The sequence below is a fragment of the Artibeus jamaicensis genome, unplaced genomic scaffold (genome assembly GCF_021234435.1).
Source record: "Artibeus jamaicensis isolate MK-2021 breed Jamaican fruit bat unplaced genomic scaffold, CSHL_Jam_final contig_2170, whole genome shotgun sequence".
Lineage (NCBI taxonomy): Eukaryota > Metazoa > Chordata > Mammalia > Chiroptera > Phyllostomidae > Artibeus > Artibeus jamaicensis.
The window spans coordinates 2,184,906-2,204,185 of NW_026521445.1; the positions used below are offsets into that span (position 1 = coordinate 2,184,906).

At 41.6% G+C, this 19,280-nt stretch overlaps 1 protein-coding gene across 1 annotated transcript in view; it reads right to left on the reverse strand.

Annotated features, from left to right (window-relative positions):
- The window catches only part of CENPF (centromere protein F), a 58,686-nt gene extending 45,567 nt beyond the window's left edge, over window positions 1-13,119 (reverse strand). Inside the window, 5 exon segments of the mRNA XM_053658305.1 lie at window positions 1,516-1,607; window positions 2,268-2,389; window positions 8,261-8,457; window positions 10,073-10,238; window positions 12,995-13,119. Of these exon segments, the coding sequence (XP_053514280.1) occupies window positions 1,516-1,607; window positions 2,268-2,389; window positions 8,261-8,457; window positions 10,073-10,234 (573 nt within the window). The 5' untranslated portion in view covers window positions 10,235-10,238; window positions 12,995-13,119.
- Window positions 13,120-19,280: the final 6,161 nt, after the last annotated feature.

The window sequence follows — 19,280 nt, forward strand, 5'->3', positions numbered from 1 at the left end:
AAAATTTCCCATAAGGTATCTTATGTTACATAATAGACATTTGTGGCTTTTCTAATGCCTTGAATTCTTCTCTTTTTCTTTCCACCTGCATTCTGACAAGACGTGGCTGCAGGTGCTCCATCTCATTCTTTACCCAAGTGCTTTTCCTGCCACAGGGAGAGGTTTCATGCTTACGGACTCACATTCCTCCACTAAATAACTCTGGGAACCAAGGTCAGGGGCAGAACTGGTACAAATGACTGAACTGGAAAACAAAGCACCAGGTATTTCTAGGAAGAACTAGGGAGTTATTGTTTAATTTTTCTTCATCTCAATAGGCAATGCCTTTGTCATCCATGAAAATCCCGGTGACCCTAGAACAAGGGTTCAAGGCACAAAAGGAATTAAAATTGTTCAATCTCTAATGCGGGATTTTGAGCCCCAATATTTAACATATCTATTTATGAACTCAGCCTTCCACTCTTTGTGAAATTGTGCCATCTTATCAAGTTCTTGTTTAGTGGAAAAACACCATTAAAGCCCAAACGGATTTTTTTAAACAAATAATAACATGGGAGCAAAAATGTAAAGGAAAATTCTATAGATACCAGGTATTTTCAGAGTCAGTCCCTAAGCTAGAAGGAGGGGCATCTAAAGTATGCATTTTGTAGCCCTGGCTGGTGTAGCTCAGTGGATTGAGCACGAGCCTGCGAACCAGAAGATTGTGGTTCAATTCCCAGTCAGGGCACATGCCTGGCTTGCAGGCCAGTTCCCAGCAGGGGATGCACAAGAGGCAACCATACATTGATGTTTCTTTTCCTCTCTCCTTCCCTTCCCCTCTAAAGATAAATAAATAAAATTTTTAAAAACTTAACTTAAAAAAATTTTTTTAATTAAAATAAAATATGCATTTTGTTTATTTTGTTGACATTAAACAAATATCTTTATCTACCTCTCTCTGCTCATTTGTACACATCAAAACAGAGTTTAAAACCCCTGCCAGCAACTTACTTAAGAGAATTGGGGGGATGATTGGGATAAGGGAATCTCCCCACTCTATTTTACTCACTCATTGCCTCTTTATTCAATTAAGAAATATCATACCCAGCCCTGGCCGGGTGGCTCAGGTGATTGGAGCACCGTCCCATTCGCACCAAAAAGTTGCAGGTTCAATTCCCGGTCAGGGCACATACCTGGGCTGGGGGTGTTTTATCCTGGTCAGGGTATATTGGAGAGCAACAGATGGAGAGAATGAGGGAGGACCAGAGGGAGGGAGGGAGGGAGGAAGGAAGGAAGGAAGGAAGGAAGGAAGGAAGGAAGGAAGGAAGGGAGGGAGGGAGGGAGGGAGGGAGGGAGGGAGGAAGGAAAGAAAGAAAGGAGGGAGGAAATATAACCAATGTACGAGGAACTTTATTTCTTCAGTGTAGGGAAAATGCACCAGCTCTAGGTCAAGCAGATTTTTCTCTCCTGCTGTCGTAGCCTGTATGAAAGCACTTTCTCAAATGCACACTGCTATAAGACCTCTAATTAACTTACTTTTGCCTGCAAGGCTTTCACCTCTGCCTCTAATCTTTTCCGTTCTTCAACTTCTTTATTATATTTTTCTTTTAGATCTTCATATTTGGAACCTAAACACAGACGAGGAGATACAGATTTACTTTGATCACTGACTTTGTCAACTCACAGATCAATCATTACAATAGGCAGTTCAGAAATGAGTATCTTAGTACAGCAGAAAGAACACTTCCATCAGGGCAACAGATATTGATCAAATTCTTCAAAGACCAAAATCCATGAAAACACGGGTGTTTTGAATGTTCAGAAACGGAATTCTTTTTGAAACACACCACGGAAGGAAAAAGTAAAAAGTGCAGGCTGGCCAATAAGTCTGCTTCTTTGAATGAGTTTCTGCAGAAATTCGGAAAAGCCTGGCAAGTGTAGATACTGAAGTCATTCAGTCCTTGAAAATGGCTACAAGGCAGTTTCATGGTGGGATGCATTTTCCCAAGACATGAGCTAAATTTTGAAAGCTTCCCTAGAACTGGTCCACATAACTTGGTGGAACTTCCAAATGTAAATAAAAAAAAAATTGAGTGAAAACTAGAGTCTTACTAACCTGATGGCTCAATAGAGTTCAACAGATGTACCAATGTACAGGTTACAGCAAGTAGTTGCATTTTGTGAGTGCTCAGAGTAGAAACTGAATTCAAAGCTGAATTAATTCATTTCTTTGTCAGAACAGCAATCTCACTAGAAGAACTATGGATATGAAGGGGAAAACTGCTTACCGCTGTAATACTGACTTGGTGTTATTGGAGTTGTAAACAGCTTTTGCGGTGTGTTACATGCACTCCCAGAGACATCTGCAGGCCGTGCAGCTTTCTGGCTTCTTTCAAGTTCGGATTTACAGCTGTTAGAAAAGGACACGAGAGGATGCCCAATCAAAGCAAAGCCACAGAATAGCAACACCATACTGTTCCCAGAGAGGTATAAGCTTACAAGACTCACCATGTCAGAACTCTTAGCACTTCATTTACCCAATACACATGTGACAGACATAAAGTCAGTGACTTGTCTTTAAAGGGACTTAGGATACTTAGGAAAACAGAAATAAACCAATAATTACAATGTCATGAAGGCGATAATGAGCACCTCTAATAACCACACAGAGTGCAAGAAAGAATTGGAAGGTTGGGGATATATTCCAAGTACATGTTATATTCTAATCCAAAGAGAGAGAAAGAAATATAAAAGAACTCAGAACTTCAGAAACATAGGGAAAATCTGGTATCTCTGAAGCATGGGCTAAAAAAAAATCACAAAATCGGATGGCATTACTTCTGTTATTAAGTCACAACAAAGCACAGACTTTATCTATGTACCATGTGATTTATGATATTTGTTTCCTTACTTATTTGTTTTGTGTATGTGTACAGGTAACATTTTTAAAACACATATATAAGAATCAAGTTAACATAATGCGTAAATATTTGGCTGAAAACGGCTACAAAGGAATGGGGAAAGTAAGCTACATATTGCATATATGTACAAAATATCCCTACCACTCAAGTTCTGAACACCTTTCAGAATCAAACAGCCTAGAAGATTTCATTCTTACACGTCTCTAATGTCTGACTTTAGCTCAATGCAGAAATATAACAAGCACCCTGTTAGAATGGCTAACGTGCACCATTCTAAGGAGAATGGACGCAGGTCACGGACGCAGTCCTCCCAGGAGAGAGTGAAGACAGCGCCTGAGTGCCCCAGCTTCCCCCAGCCCCAAATTCAATGGCAGAAGAAGCAATGCATGGGCTGGAAATGACTACTCAGCGAACCAAAGCATCACATTGGAGCTCATAGTAGGTAACAGTACTGTCCAATAAAAATGTTCTAGTGACATGAAAAAAGTAACAAGACATATGGGAATTTCACCTTAATATTTAATTTGAAGTTTTCAAAATATTGTCATTTATTTCAGCTTTTAATTAATAAATGCTTTGTTATTTGCTTTTTACTGACTCTTCAGAATTTTGTGCGCATCTCAATTTGCATGGCCACTTCAAGGGTGCAACGGCCACCTGTGGCCAGCAGCTGCCATGTTGGACAGCGGAGGTCCAGACCGCCAAACCCGTCATTCTACAGGTGAATTGTATTTTGTTTTTATTATATTTTATTGATTATGCTGTGACAGTTGTCCCATTTTTTCCCACCTTTATTCCCCTCCACCCAGCACCCCGTCCCACCTGCATCCCCCCACCTTAGTTCATGTCCATGGGCCACACCTTAAGTTCTTTGGCTTCTACATTTCCTATATTATTCTTAACCTTCCCCTGTCTATTTTGTACCCACCATTTATGCTTTTTATTCTCTGTACTTTTTCCCCTATTCTCCCACCCCCTACCCACAGATAACCTTCCACGTGATCTCCATTTCTATGATTCTGTTGCTGTTCTATTCGTCTGCTTAGTTCATTTTTGTTTTTGTTCTTTTTTTAGGTTCAGTTGTTGATAGTTTTGAGTTTGTTATCATTTTACTGTTCATACTTTTGATATTCTTCTTTTTCCTAGATAAGGAAATGCAACCCTTTAGCATTTCATATAATAAGGGCTTGGTCATAAAGAACTCCTTTCACTTGACCTTATCTGGGAAGCACTTTATCTGCCCTTCCATTCTAAATGAATAGCTTTACTGGATAGAGTAATCTTGGATGTAGGTCCTTGCCTTTCATGACTTTGAATACTTCTTTCCAGGCCCTTCATGCTGGCAAGTTTTGTTTTGAGAAATCAGCTGACAGTTTTAGGGCACTCTTTTGTAGATAACCGTCTCCTTTTCTCTTGTTGCTTTTAAGATTCTCTCCTCCACTGGCTGGTGTAGCTCAGTGGATTGAGTGCTGGCGTGTGAACCAAAGGGTCACTGGTTTGATTCCCAGTCTTGGGTACATGCCTGGGTTGCGGGGCAGGTCCACTGGAAGAAGGCACATGAGAAGCAACCACACATTGATGTTTCTCCCCTCACTTTAAAAATAAATAAATAAATAGAATCTTTAAAAAAATTCTCTCATCTTTAATCTTAGGTAATATAATTATGATGTGCCTTGGTGTGTGCTTCCTTGGGTCCAACTTCTTTGGGACTCTGAGTTTCCTGGGCTTGCTGGAAGTGTATTTCCTTTGCAAGATTGAGGAAGTTCTCCTTCATTATATTTTCAAGTAAGTTTTCAATTTCTTGTTCTTCCTCTTCTTCTGGTACCCCTATAATTCGGACGTTGGAATGGTTAAAGTTGTCCTGGAGTTTCCTAAGCCTTTCTTCATTTTTTTAAAATGTTTCTTCATTCCATTCTGGTTGAATGTTTATCTCTTCCTTTTGCTCCAAATAGTTGATCTGAGTCCTGGTTTCCTTCCCTTCACTGCTGGTTCCCTGTATATTTTCCTTTATTTTACTTAGCATAGCCTTCACTTCTTCCTCTATTTTGCAACCATACTCAACCATTTCTGTGAGCATCCTGATTACTGGTGTTTTGAACTCTGCATCTGATAGGTTGGCTATCTCTTCATCACTTAGTTCTTTTCCTGAAGTTTTGATTTCTTTCATTTGGACCATATTTTTTGGTTTTGCAGCACCAATTACATTGAGAAGTGGAGCCTAAATGTTCACCAGGGTGGGGCAACCCTTGTTGCTGCATTGTGATGCTGCACATGGGGGAGGGGTCCGAGAGGGAACAATGGCACTTGCTCTGCTCTCTGCCAGTTTTCAGTCACTTGCCCCACTACCCACAATTAAATTGGGCCCTTCTGGTGCTGATTTCCTGGTTGGTGGGTTTATGTACATTCTAGGACCCAGAGGGCCTCTCCAACCAACTCTCCTGAGAGGCTGGAATTTTACCCTGCCACCACAACCTCTACAGGTTTTTACATCTAGAGGTTTTGAGGCTTTCTTTTCCCATGATGGAACCCTGGGTTGTGCCATCTGGCTCCCCAGTTGTTCCTCCCAGTTCATCTGGATACAAATGTGGGACCACCAGCCACTGCATCATCTCCCCCCCCAGGTCCTCTAGCTGCCGTCTTGCCATGTGTCATCTCCAGCCAGGGGCCCATCTCTGTCCCTCCCACCTGTTTAAATGAATGTTTCTTCAACTCCTTGGTTGTTGGACTTCCACACAGCTCAATTTTCTGCAATTCTGGTTGTTTATTGTTTTTGAATTTGTTGTTGTCCTCCTTCTGGTTGTGTGAGGAGGCAAAGTGTATACACGTATGCCTCCATCTTGGTTAGAAGTCTTGCAAATGAATTTCGAAGAGTCTTGCATAATCAATGTTTCTTTTCCCTTTCAAAATTCAGCTCTTATCCCCCTTTCCCTATTTTTCATTAAAAAAATAAAATTATTATTTTATTTTAAATGTATTATTAAACAGCTTATTATTATTTTAAATAATAAATAAAAGTATGTGCTGGCTGGTATAGCTCAGTGGATTGAGTGCAGGCCTGGGAACTAAAGGATCTCCATTCGATTCCCATTCAGGGCACATGCCTGGCTTGTAGGCCAGTTCCCAGCAGGGGACACACAAGAGGCAACCACACATTGATATTTCTCTCCCTCTCTCCTTCCCTTCCCCTCTAAAGATAAATAAATAAAATCTTTTAAAAAATGGTAAAAAATAATACAATAAATAAATAAATAAAAGTATATATCGCTATCTTTTTTTAATAAACATTTGTTTCTCTTTTCTCTCAGGAACAAAGACACAAACCACTACCACCAAAAAAGCACTAAAAGAAGCTGTTTTACACTAGGTTTGTGTCTTTATACTAGGTTAGGTTTATACTAGGTTTGGCAACATGAGGCTGCCAAAATCAACAGCTTTTGATCAACCTTTCAAATGGTCCAACCGAATTTGGTTGACACATCCCTGAAACGTTGTCAGTGGCTACTGATGGAGAAAAGAAGCTCCTGCTCTGCATGGAAGGTTATCCGGGAGAACTTCAACTCTATACTCAACAGTTTTTGTGGTCTCGTTTTTATACTCTTGAACAGTTCTTACACTCAAGACAGCTATGCTCTTAATAGTTATTATAGCCTGAAGTTTATATAGCTGATAAACTTTTAGAAACATTTATATCCACATTAGAAAATAGAAATATATTTCAAACTGAATGTGCTACAGGGGTATCCTAACCTCATGACGATGGTGACAATGGAAAACATCAATACTAGTAATGCTGACATTTCACCATTGCTCTGTGCCATGTAAGGAAAGCACTGTGCGGTGTAAATCTCACCAAGTATTACTACTAAATGGCACTTTGCAATGAAATATAGGAATGTATACAAAAGTGTCCTGTCCAAATATGTTAAAAATACAAACGTTTCTGAATAAGTTAATGAAACTAGTACTGCTAAAACCAGCAGCCAAAATATGCTTTCCAAAGAAATGAATATTTCGGCATACTGGGTGAGATTCCCACTTCCCTCGCACCTGTTTTTCAAAATGAATGACTATTATTCACTCATTCCACAAATATTTCAGGACCTACAATTGTCAGCTGCTGAGAATACAGTGACAAACAAGATAGACGAGGTCCCTGCTCTCATGGAATGTGACAGGGCAGACAATTAACAAGAAAACACAACACTCCACAAGATACAAGTTGATTCCTAACATGCAACTGACAGATAGCCACCTTCCTACATGGAGAGCAAACAAAATAGGAAAAAGATCTCTGAGCCTAGGAAAGCACCAAGTAAATGCAGTGTGGAATCCTAGGTCAGATCCTGGCACAGAAAAAAGACATTACTGGAAAAACTATTCAAATTCTAATCAAGTCTGCAGTTAACAGCATGAATCAATGTTTATTTCTGCTTTGGTCATTGTACTTTGGTTATATAAGATGTGAACAGGTGTTTCTGTAAGTCTACTGTTATTTAAAGTACCCTTTATCAAATTTATGGCAGTGCATTTGCAGACTCCACAATGGAATGATTTCCTAAAGTACTTTTTGCTTTTAGCTTCTATCATTCCCATTATTTGGACAAAACTGCTCTCTGAGAACAAGAAGATACCATTCATAAATGAGCAGTGTTTAGGCCCCATTGACTATATTTTGATAATGCCTCTAGTGTTTTGTAAGTGGAAAAGTGGTAATAAGCACTTTTTTATTGCTCCAACAGGACACTGAAATTGGCCAATTGACTAAGGAATGCTTAAGCTCCCTCTCAGATGGAAATCTCAGGAGGAACCTCTTCTGGACTTTGCTTCCCTCCCTCCATCTCCAGCTCAGATGCCACCACCCAGGACTTTAATCACCCTCTTCCCAATATCCTCAATCATTCCATGTCTTCTGTCCCACTACCCTGGCCAAATACAATCCTAAATCAACACTGCTGCTCACCTTCTCAGCACTTATGTCTCAAACGCTAAAGAAAAATAAATCGTACAGCTCTGTAGATGGGCCCCACTACAAATTCCTTCCTGGTCTCCAACCTCAAAAGCATTGAAGACAGTTCTGGTATCATTTACTGTGATATCACACAGCAGCACAATGCTGGTTCATGAAACTTAGTGAACATAGAATGAATGAATGAAGTGAGCAACCACTCAACGAATTTCTATAGCACTGAGTTATGCACTGATAGGAATTGAGTATGTCAGAATCAATTTTCCATAGATCATTAAATTTTCCACTGGAAAAAATATAACAATGTATAATAATTACATCATTCAAGGAAAAAATGAATGTATCTTATGAATGTATACACAGATATTCATTTAAACACCATTTGAACAATTACCTTTTAAGTTCCTGTTCCAATTTCTCTATTTGTTTTTTGGTTGAACTCAACTGTCCTTCTTGCAAATTCACTTGTGCTTCCTTGACTTGAAGTTCATGAGAAATCTTCTGCTTAGCCTTCTCCAGGTTTTCACATATTTCCATCAAGCTTTGATTCTCCTTCTTTAGGTTTGTAGCCTCCGTTTTTTCATTCTCAACCTTGTGGGGGTTATTCAAAAGGAAGGAGTTCTCTTAGTTCATGAATTTACCAGGTATTATTTGTAAAACTTGGCTGAACATGGATGACGGATTTTCTGAGAGAGGGCTGTAATCGCCCAGATATCAATGCCTGCTGAATGCAGATATTTCTAGGAAATATCTCACTTTAAAGTCTCTAAGAAACTTTTCTCTAGAGAGACAAGTTCTAGAAAGTCACGTCTTGTTTATCTTTGCTCAGGCCTATACATACCCATGGTAGAAAGAGAGGCTTCAGTATGCTTTCGAGAATTAAGAAGTAAATGAAAATAAGCCTTGTAAATCTCTCTTCCCAGCTCATTTTCAAGTTGGACTGCTAAAGCCAGTACTTGTAAGGAACTGGGAAACCCTCCCACTAGCAAAGACCTTTCAGAAGCAGTGACTGTATCACTACTATACTGGTTCATGAAGTGATAAGAAGGAATCACTGTTGAAGTTTTCCTTTACCAGTCCTGAAGAGATGCGGTCTGGGGATATGAAAGTGATTAGCCCACTCTCAAAAACCGACAGCCATTTGGACCACAAAGTGTTCTATATTGTCCGTCCCCCAATCCAATACTAGCAGGTAAGCAGAAGGGAGGACAGAGGATGAAAAAACAAGGCAAATGAAATTAAATGTCTCAAAAAAAACCCCTGACCAGTGTGGCTCAGTTGGTTGAGCATTGTCCTTCAAAGCAAAAGGTCCCAGGTTTGATTCCTGATCAGGGTACATGCCTGGCTTGTGGTTTCTCTCCCTGGTCAGGCCACATACAAGACACAATCTATGTTTATCTCTCACATCCATGTTTTTCTCCTTCTCTTTCTTCCTCCCTTCCCCTCTCTCGAGAAATAAATAAATAAAATCTATTTTTTAAAAAAGGAGACAGATCTTTACCACCTAAAGATAGCAAATCCATTTTTCTCTAAATTGAACAGGCCAAGGTGAAATAATTCAGGCAAAGAATGAGTGGACCCTGCTGGGATTATATCCTAAGAACCTTAAAACACCGATCCAAAAAAACCTATGCACTCCAATGTTCACAGCAGCACAATTTACAATAGCCAAGAGCTAGAAGCAACCTAGGTGCCCGTCAGTAAATGAATGGATCAAAAAATTATGGTACATATACACAATGGAATTCTATGCAGCAGAAAGGAAGAAGGAGCTCCTACCCTTTGCAACAACATGGATGGAACTGGAAAGCATTATGCTGAGTGAAATAGGCCAGGGGTTGAAAAACAAATACCATATGATCTCACCTTTAACAGGAAGCTAAACAACGAAACAAACAAGCAAGCAAAATAAAAACAAAGACACTGAAATAGAGAACAGGGGGACAGTGACCAGAGGGGATAAGGGAGCGAATTTCAGGGGAAAAAGGGGAAGTATTTACAGGAACTAGGATAAAGGACACATGGACAACAACTAAGGGAGGTGGAAATGAGAGGGAGGTGGGGAGCACTGAGGGGGTGGGCTGGGATGGGAGTAAAAGACAGAAAGCTTTACTTGAACGATAATTAAATAAAAAAATTTTTTAAATCACCACCCCCCCAAAAAAGAATGAGCAGACCATTGTGAACCCCAGATTTCCAGGGCTACCTTCTGTTTTTGCTTTTGCAGCACGGCCTCCAGAGTTTCCAGTTGAAACTGCCTTTGCTGCCTTTCTTTCTTCAGCTTGTCCAGCTGTCCTTCGAGCTCTTGGATTTTCTGAAGAGCTCTGGTGGGCAGGCCTTCTTTCCATTCTTCCACCACCCAGCTCATTTTGCTTTTATTTGCCATTCAAATATTTGTAAATAAAGTGAAAAAAAGCAGGCCGTTAGTCTTACTGTAGTACAAGAACACTGAAAAGTCTCAGAGACTAATGAGTCTATAGAACCATTGCCAACATCAAGTTTGAAAACTCCTTATTTCAAATAATAACGAAGCATGCGTAACACCTGTCTTCCCATCCTCTGAAAGGTGACTACCAATAACACTGATCGGAAGTATACCATATGCTTGTTTGGCATTCTATTGCTTTCTGTTTTTCTTATTTCCCACTTTTAGAGGGCTACATCCTCTCGACTGATCAGTTTGTTTCCATTATACAAAACACGACTATTTTGCCACTAGGTTTCTGGTGAAGGCGGTCCTATAAACAGATAAAATACACAAGCTATTTTGCAAATACTCTTCTTTCCCCTCTTCGCACCCTTAATTCCCACTGCCTTTTTGCTGCTCTTCCTCTGGGAGGTACACAACCTGGTCACGGTCTCTCATGACACAGGAACCACCTCACCTTCCAGCAGTTCTCAATTGTTGAATTAACGCACGAACGGACAAAGCCATTACTACGATTAGCACTAAAATCACTGCAAAATGCAGTCAAGTCAGTCTCCACACAGATATTGACCAGGAAACAGGCACATATCCTCAGTGATCCAAATCCCAGCTCGGTTGCCTACAAGATCTGTGACCTTGGGCATGCTATTCAACTGCTCTGCCCCTTGGTTTCCTCATTTTCACAATGGGGATAATTATGGTGGCAACTCCCTAAAAAGCAGGGGTGTCACACTCCTTTTCACCAGGGCCCACATCAACCTTGTGGATGCCTTCAAAGGGCCGAATGTAATTTTAGGACTATATAAATGTAACTACTCCTTAACAGTTAAACGAGAGATCAGCGCTGCTGCTGGTAGACACAAGGTGCTGGACCACATAAAACAAGGTGGAGGGCCGGGTTCGGCCCCTGGGCCTTGTGTTTGCCACCAGTGAGCTAAAGCCTCAGAACACTTTTCCATTTCTCTATTTCAACCGATGGCACCAAGAGGCAAGTGATGTACCACCTCCTTCCTCGGCCACGTCTTAGGATGTTTAAATCAGCTGGGAGAAAAAGCAAGGCAACTATTCCACATTCATTAACCTTTCACACTGAAGTCAGAAAAGAGCACTCATTTTCCAGTTATTTTGGCAATGGGGGTGAGAATGAAGTCTACAACGCTGTTAGGGGTTCGTTTCAAATGAGTTTATCAGTGAAATTTGTTACCAGCACAACTAATAAATAGTAGATGAAAGTACCAAGAATCATAAAAAAGATTCTCCATTATTAAGAGAGAGAAGCAAAGGTTTGGGAACACGATTTATTTATCAAGCTTTAGAAAGCTGTGTATTCTCTGCTAGTTTAATTGTTTTTCTCCCAGATGTCAGTTCTTTGAACACAGCACTTGAACTCCACTCTCATTTGCCCCCCAGAATTCCTGAAGGACGGCGTCTCACTCCTCTCCACCGACAAGAGGCAATTTACAACGTATCTACCCATATCTTGCTCATTCAGGGATGACCATATGTACCCCAGAGATACACACTGTAACTGACCTCAAGAATTTCAGTGAATAAAGTCACTGAAATTATTACATCGAGATGCTATAGCCAACAAAATATATAAAGGAGAGATTTAGACAGATACAAGATGAGCTTAGGAAATTGACAAGGAAGACCAGCAAATTGAATGCTTTTCCATTTCACAACTGAAGATACAGTTAGAAAAAAGTGGTTAAAGCAATTACTAGACCCAAGCTCATTTTGAATTAGAGCAGATTAAGGCATAAGAATCCGTATGGAGCCACTGGGGAAAAAAAGAGCCAAAAAATATATAAACCTAAAAAAGTAAGATGTAAGGGACAAAGGATGGGGCGGGGCACGGGGGCGTGGTGAAGAAAAGCCCTGGAGGTTAAGGCTCCCCCAAAGAGGGTTTACAGGACGTTCGTCCTTTCCATAAAATACCCTTCCTATCCCAGATACAGTGAGAACACTTCTCACGCGCTAATCACCCAACCGCGTCAAGTGCCCCAGGAATCTCTCCTGCTACGTGCGACTGTCTGACCACGCCCCCCTCCCCCCAGACACTGCAGGCCAGTTTTCACGCTTCCCCTTCCTCAGAATCCCCCCTCTCCGCCACGAAACCCGAGTTCCTGCCTACAGTGCCAAGGCTGAGCCTGAGCATGAAAACCTGCCCGTTCCTCCAGGACACGCTCAAGGATAGGACTCGGCTGGTCAATCCTGGGTCCTCATAATAGAGCAGACACAGGCGCACAGGTGCGTCCGAATAAATAAAAGGAAAGGCAACAGAGAAATGCCCTCGCGACTAACAGCACACCCACCCGCCGCCACCCAGACCAAAACCCAAGCTTGCGTCTCCTCCAAACACCAAAGGACCTAGGTCCACATTTCCAATAGGAGCCACTGGTTCCTGTTACGGGAAATAGCTGCTGATCTCCAGTTCTTTGGCCTTACAAACTAGGAAACTGATCTCCAAAGTGCGAGTTCATGACCCAGCAGGCTCTCGGGACACTAGCGCGAGCACGGTCTCGAGACACTAGCGGTAGCACAGCTTTACCGGGACCGGATTCTACAGTCGGGTCAGGTAGGAGGGGGCGGTCAGGGAGCGCAATCCCGCAGGCGTCCCCTGCCAGTAACATCCGGCACAAGGCCAGCGACTCCCCCACGCCCGCCGCGGTAGCGAGACCCACGCAGAACGCTCACCCTGTCGGCCCAAAAAGAAACACTCTCCTCAAAGGGTCGGATTCCGGTGCAGCCTCCGAGACTGGGAGATCCTTTCCCAACTCAAACAGCCCGCAGCCGCCTCCCGTTTTCCTCGCGCCGGCTTCGCCGTAGACCAACGCAGCTTGCAAACCTACCGTGGTTGCTATAAGCAACGGTGGGCCAATCCGCTTTCGCGCACTCGCGCTGCCGCCTTTGATTGGTCATTTCAAACGAAATTAAAAGTCAAGCCCTAACCAAGACGTGCTCACGCTCAACCTCGATGATTTTTTTGTTTCGGGGGTGGGGCAGAGGCGGAGACTACGTGTTTTACTCGAAGGAAATTTTGAACTGCTTTTTTCGCAAAAAACTGAGGCAGCGGGGCCTGTGATTAGGAGGGTGTGGTCTAGCGCCTGCAGCCTGTGAGAGAGTGCTCTCTGGTGAAAACGCTTAATACTCGGCATACATTTCCACTTATTTATTAAATATATAATTTAGGGCATAGATACTTGGTGCTATGCTCGCCACGCATTCTTCATCCAGGGTCATTCTTAACAATTATTTCACGTAAGTCTTATTTTATTTAAAAGTTAACTAAGACACACAGAAGCTATGTAATTTGTTGTTGAACCTATATGATTTTGAACCTGCATGATATTGAACATGCAGGACCTCTTAAGTACTGTCCTCTTATTGATCATTTTATTTTCTTTCCACCTTCGAACCCCGCCCCCTCTGCTGTTGCTAAGACCCCCTACCGATCCAATTCGAAGGAGTGATTCGGGACCCTTGTTAGCTGGGACTCCACAGGAGGACTTTGTAGCCAGAAGAATCTCCAAAATGATGCCATCTCTCACTTTTGAAAGAGTGCTGTTTCGTGTGTGTCCGTGTACTTGTTTTATTTCCTTATGCAACTTGAAAGAAGCTTCTAAAGGCAGGAGCAAAACAATGAATTGTGACATCAGTAGATCTCCAATGCTGTTCTTCAATAGTTTCCCAAGTTTGTGTAAACCTTTCCTTAGACTGCTAGACAAGCCATACTGCTCCTTGCCCCTCAGTGAAATTCTGCTCTGTGAGAGCCCAGTTCAAATGCACTTCCTTCAGAAAACCTCCCTATTCTTACCCACCTCTTAGGAACAATTATGGCCTGGAAAGAGAATGCTCACATGTTAGCTCCATATGCCTGGCTTCGCCACCATGCTCAAGTATTCCTATAGAGTAAACCTGTTTTAAACCATCCTTGTGAACTGGTAACTCCCTCCAGTTTATACACATTAATTTAAAACTAAGACCATCTGGGGAGGTAAAACGACCACCTGGAGGAAAGCCTTGTTCTCCATTCTACTTGAATTCAGAAGGAAAGCGGAGGGAGCAGGTAGGGGCAAAGAACTTGTATTGTTCCCTGTCATGGTCAGTCTAGTATGTGGTCATTCTGGGATTTGTACCAAACTGTGTCTCCAACACCAATTACAATTGCACTGCTTCCCAGAGGAATCACCTGACTATTTATTAGCTGCCTGAGGATAAGAGAAAGAGCAAGATGTGCACTAGAGAAGTGTCAAGGTTTGAATGAGACACTTACATTTACTATCATACATTCATTTGTTTAGCAGTTACAGCCACTCTGGAGCCAAGACTTGTGTGTGCTGTATACGAGGCGGTGAAGAAATACATTCCTGCCTTGATCAAGGGAATCATGATATGGACACTGTTCCAGGGACTTTTGTGATATTTCTGCACTTCAGTTGTATGGTTCCCTCTCCCATCTCTATTTTCCCCAAGTTTTTAAGTTTTATAGTTTTCATTTAGGGACTGAGGGGGGTGAGGCCTTTCCAGCCCAATGCACATGTCTATTGAGAGTCCATTTTTGGCTCCCTGCCCTGCCCTTCCAATTCCCTGCCTCACTGAGCCAATCTACCCTCTCTGGACTGCTCATCTACCATCTCCACTTTTTTACCTATGAATCTCTGCTCTTTGGTTGCAGCACCAGGCAAATAAATTAGACCAGCTGATACTGGCCAAGGATGAGGGAGTCTCGAATGGGTGGTGGAGCAGAGAGTCGATGCATACATGAGTCGGGACTTCAGAACCAGTTGTCACAGCGGGGACCAGAGTTTCTTATTCTACTCCTCTCCTGGACAAAGTCTTTTTTCAGAGATCGTGGCCACCCGGTTGGAGGTACAATGACAGTGAACTTACTAAGAGGACAAGTGGTTCTGAGCAGGGTTAGGTGTGGTGTATAATAAGTTCTTCTATGACTTCCCCTTGGTCCACCTTGACTGCAGCCACAGGTGTGGGAGGTACATAGTTCTGTGTGGGCTCAGACTTTTTCCACCTTGAGTACAAGCCATGGACCACTGCAGTTCTCTCTCCTAGGACTTTCTCTGAAGCTGAGGGAGCCTGCTATGCCAGTGCACAAGAACAGCCAGGACCGACCTTTGAAGACAAGGTGATCTTCCAGGGCCAATCTTCAGGAAATGTGGTCAGTGGATAAATATGTGAATCAGGTTGCATGTTTCACGTGGGCAATCCTGAGAGATCCTGGAAGATTCAAACCCATGGCCCCTACTGCAACAACTGTGAAATTGCATGCTTTTCCTCCCTTCCTCTCTCACTGTCCCTTCTCCCCACTTGGCTTCCTGGGATCATCACCCAGAGAAACTTCCATCCATCATTATCTCATTTCTGCTTGGGGAGAGCTCAAACTCTTCAGAAGGTGACATAACATGGGAGTTTTTATTTTCAGCAAGTGAAAAATGCAGCCTGGTCTCCCAAACGTATCAAAAGCTTCTGTTCTGTAGATAGAACCTCAGCCAGCTCATCTGTGATATTACAAGTGTAATTACAATGGAGTTGCCTGGTACCAGTGGGTTTAGACCAGGGGTCTCTGCTAGACGAAGGTCATGCTGGTTCTGTGCATGTCTGGACTTGTTTCAACTGAAAAAAAAACATGAAGTTCACACATTCTTTGGGAGAAGATATACAAACCTTGCTATTAAGGGACTTTTATGTCCCTAGGAAACAAAGGTGTGGGGGTCAATATTACACATTCAACATATTGGTAGGATTTAAGTAAAGTTGATTGCAAAAAATAAATATTTAGCATCTTGGTATGTTTTAAGTAAATTGATCCCAATCTTACGGACAAACTCAGGGATAGGAACCCACAAGAAAAAGGACCTGAAACTTTTCAAAAGTTGTTTCTATTCGCACCACTAGGTGGTTCCCTACACCTTGGAAAATCTTGCAAAGTAACTGCTGACCCACAAACCCTGATTTGCTACATTCTCTTTTCTGTCCCCCTCTGTCTCTTCCCTCAGTGTATCTAATGTTTTTTTTTTAATATTTTATTTATTTACTTTTAGAGAGAGGGGAAGGGAAGGAGAGAGGGAGAGAAACATCAATGTGTGGTTGCCTCTCGTGAGTCCCCTGCTGGGAACTGGCCTGCAACCCAGGCATGTGCCCTGACTGGGAATCGAACCGCGATACTCTGGTTCGCAGGCCCGCGCTCAATCCACTGAGCTATGCCAGCCAGGGCCTAATGTTTTCATTTACTCTCTTTTTCAAGTAACATTTGCTTGTTTAAAGTAAAAGAAAACAACAGAAAAATAATGATCCATAATGCTACTGCTTAAATAATCTTTTTTTATTAACCAAATAAAAAAATAATAACACATGCACATGATAGAAATTCCAAACATTCAAGAAAGTTATAAAGATGAATTTGGAGAAGGAGAATGAACACTGGACATCTGCTAGACTAAAATCTTCATTTTGTAGCTGAGGTCAGTGAGATGGAGATATTTCCAAAAATTCACACAAGTTACTGGCAAAAAAAAAATGCAAATAAAGAAAACAGTTTAAACAGATAAAACCTCATAATTCTGGAATCAATCACCTTATAGAAAATTCAAAAAATGTAAAAAAAAAGTTCTTACACATTCTTGCAATAGTAATTTTTATGAATAAAGTGAAATTATTTATACAATTTTAAATTTTCAGTAGCGTTTCTTAGAAAACAAAATGCTTACCTGGTGATTACTACTTCCCCAATATTGAGATCAATATTAATGATATTTTCTATTCCACTGCTAGAAACCTGAAGCTCAAAAAAAAAAGAAAGTGGCTAGTACAGGTCCGAATTTCCAAAACAACAATAAAAAGCCACAAGTCAATTTCCCAACTTGCAAGACAAGCTTGCTCTGGAGATAACAGCATTATTATGACGTGACTGAGTTCAACTGTTCTCCAGCACATTTTCAGTAATAGTTTTGTTCCGGGAGTCAAGTTAACCGTGAAGGGAAGTGAATGATTCTCCCAACCTCTGTGATCGGGTATTTCACACTGCGGAATAAAAGCTGAAGAAATCCCCTAAAGCAGGAATAAAACTCGAGTGTCCCTAAGAATATCACAGCTTTTCTACAGTGAAAAATTTGAGTCTGTACCTAGTTCTGATTTAAAGCGTTGGGGGAGTACAGAAATCCATTGATGAAGCCCGCCTGTGTCAACTGCTAAGGTGAATACACTTCCCAGTTTACCTCTGTTGTCCTGGTATCGTCTGTTTTAATGTTTCCCAGAGTTGTTGTTGTTGCTGCCACTATAAGAATAATATTCTTTTAACAGACTATCATTACTAATAGTTGTATTAAAAATAGCTTAAGATGGGTTTGGCAGGTCCCTTTGTACTTCTACCTCCGGCCATGGTCTTCTCTAGTAGTGGGTGAGATACCGCTACAGTAAACAGAGACGTGAAACAAGTGGTTAAATCAGAGATAACCCCTCTCACTACTTCAAAACCTTTCTTGATGTAGGAAACAAACTCCTCCACTTTAAGGGGCGCATACAGGAGACTGGCTGATAAAGTGTGACTGCATATAGGTACATTCGGACCACTAACTTCTGGTCCCAAGAAAAGTGGGAGCCGTGTTTGTTAACTGCTGCCCCTAGTGACCCTGTGGGGTAAGAGTCAGCTGTGCCTTAGTCCTGACTGGGGGCCTTGCCATTGGCCATTGGGCTGTAGGCAGGCCAGTCAGTGAGACCATGGTGAGATGTGGAAAGTAACAAATGTGGTGAATGTGAAATAAATGTGGGAAGTGGGCATTCAGCATGGCTGCCACAAAGCTTATATAGAGGGGCCCCAATATTCCTGCTAAAATACTTTTTGTATATACTAGATACTATAAATTCTACTATTTATTTACTTTATTGCTTATTATTGCATCATCTTCTTAAAGAATTTGCTACATCAAACTAAAAAGTTTTTGCACAGCAAAGGAAAACATCAACAAAATAAGTCAACCCACAGAATGGGAGAACATATTCACCCATACATCTGATAAAGGGTTAATATCCAAAATTTATAAAGTTCTTACAAAAGTCAACACCAAAAAAACAGACCACCCAATTCAAAAATGGGCAAAAGACCTGAATACAAACTTCTCCAAAGAGGATGTACCAATGGCCAATAGACATATGAGAAAGATGCTCCATGTCACTAATCATCAGAGAAATGCAAACTAAATCCGCAGTGAGATATCACTTCACTGTCAGAATGGCCATCATCAATAAACCAATAAGCAAATGCTGGTGCAGATGTGGAGAAAGGGGAACCTTTTTTGCACTATTGGTGGGAATGCAGATTGGGGCAGCCACTGTGCAAAGCAATATGGAGATACCTCAAAAAGTTAAAAGTGAATCTACCTTTTGACCCAGCAATCCCACTTCTGGGAATATATTTGCAGGAACCTAAAACCCTAATTCAAAAGAACATAAGCACCACTGTGTTCATTGCAGTGTTGTTTACAATCACCAAGATATGGAAGCAGCCCAAGTGTCTATCAGTGGATGAGTGGAGAAAAAAACTATGGGACATTTACGCAATGGCATACTACTTAGCCATAAACAAGAAGAAAATTGTACCCTTTGTGATAGTATGGATGGACCTGGAGAACATTATGCTAAGTGAAATAAGCCAGTTAGAGAAAGACAAATACCATATAATTTTACTCCTATGTGGAATCTAATGAACACACTGAACTAACAAGGAAAACAGAGACAGACTCACAGATGGAGAGCAGATGACAGCTAGTAGAGTAGGGGGAGCTTAGCGGGTGGAGGGATTGAGCAGAAAGGAGAAAGGACTCATGATCATGGACAACAGTGTGATGATTGCTGAAGGGAAGAGGGTATAAGGGGACTAAATGGTAATGCAAAAGAATACAATGAAGATTAAATTTTAAAAAAGATTTTCCAGTGAACCCTCTCAGCAGCAATGAGCTCAAGAACTGAA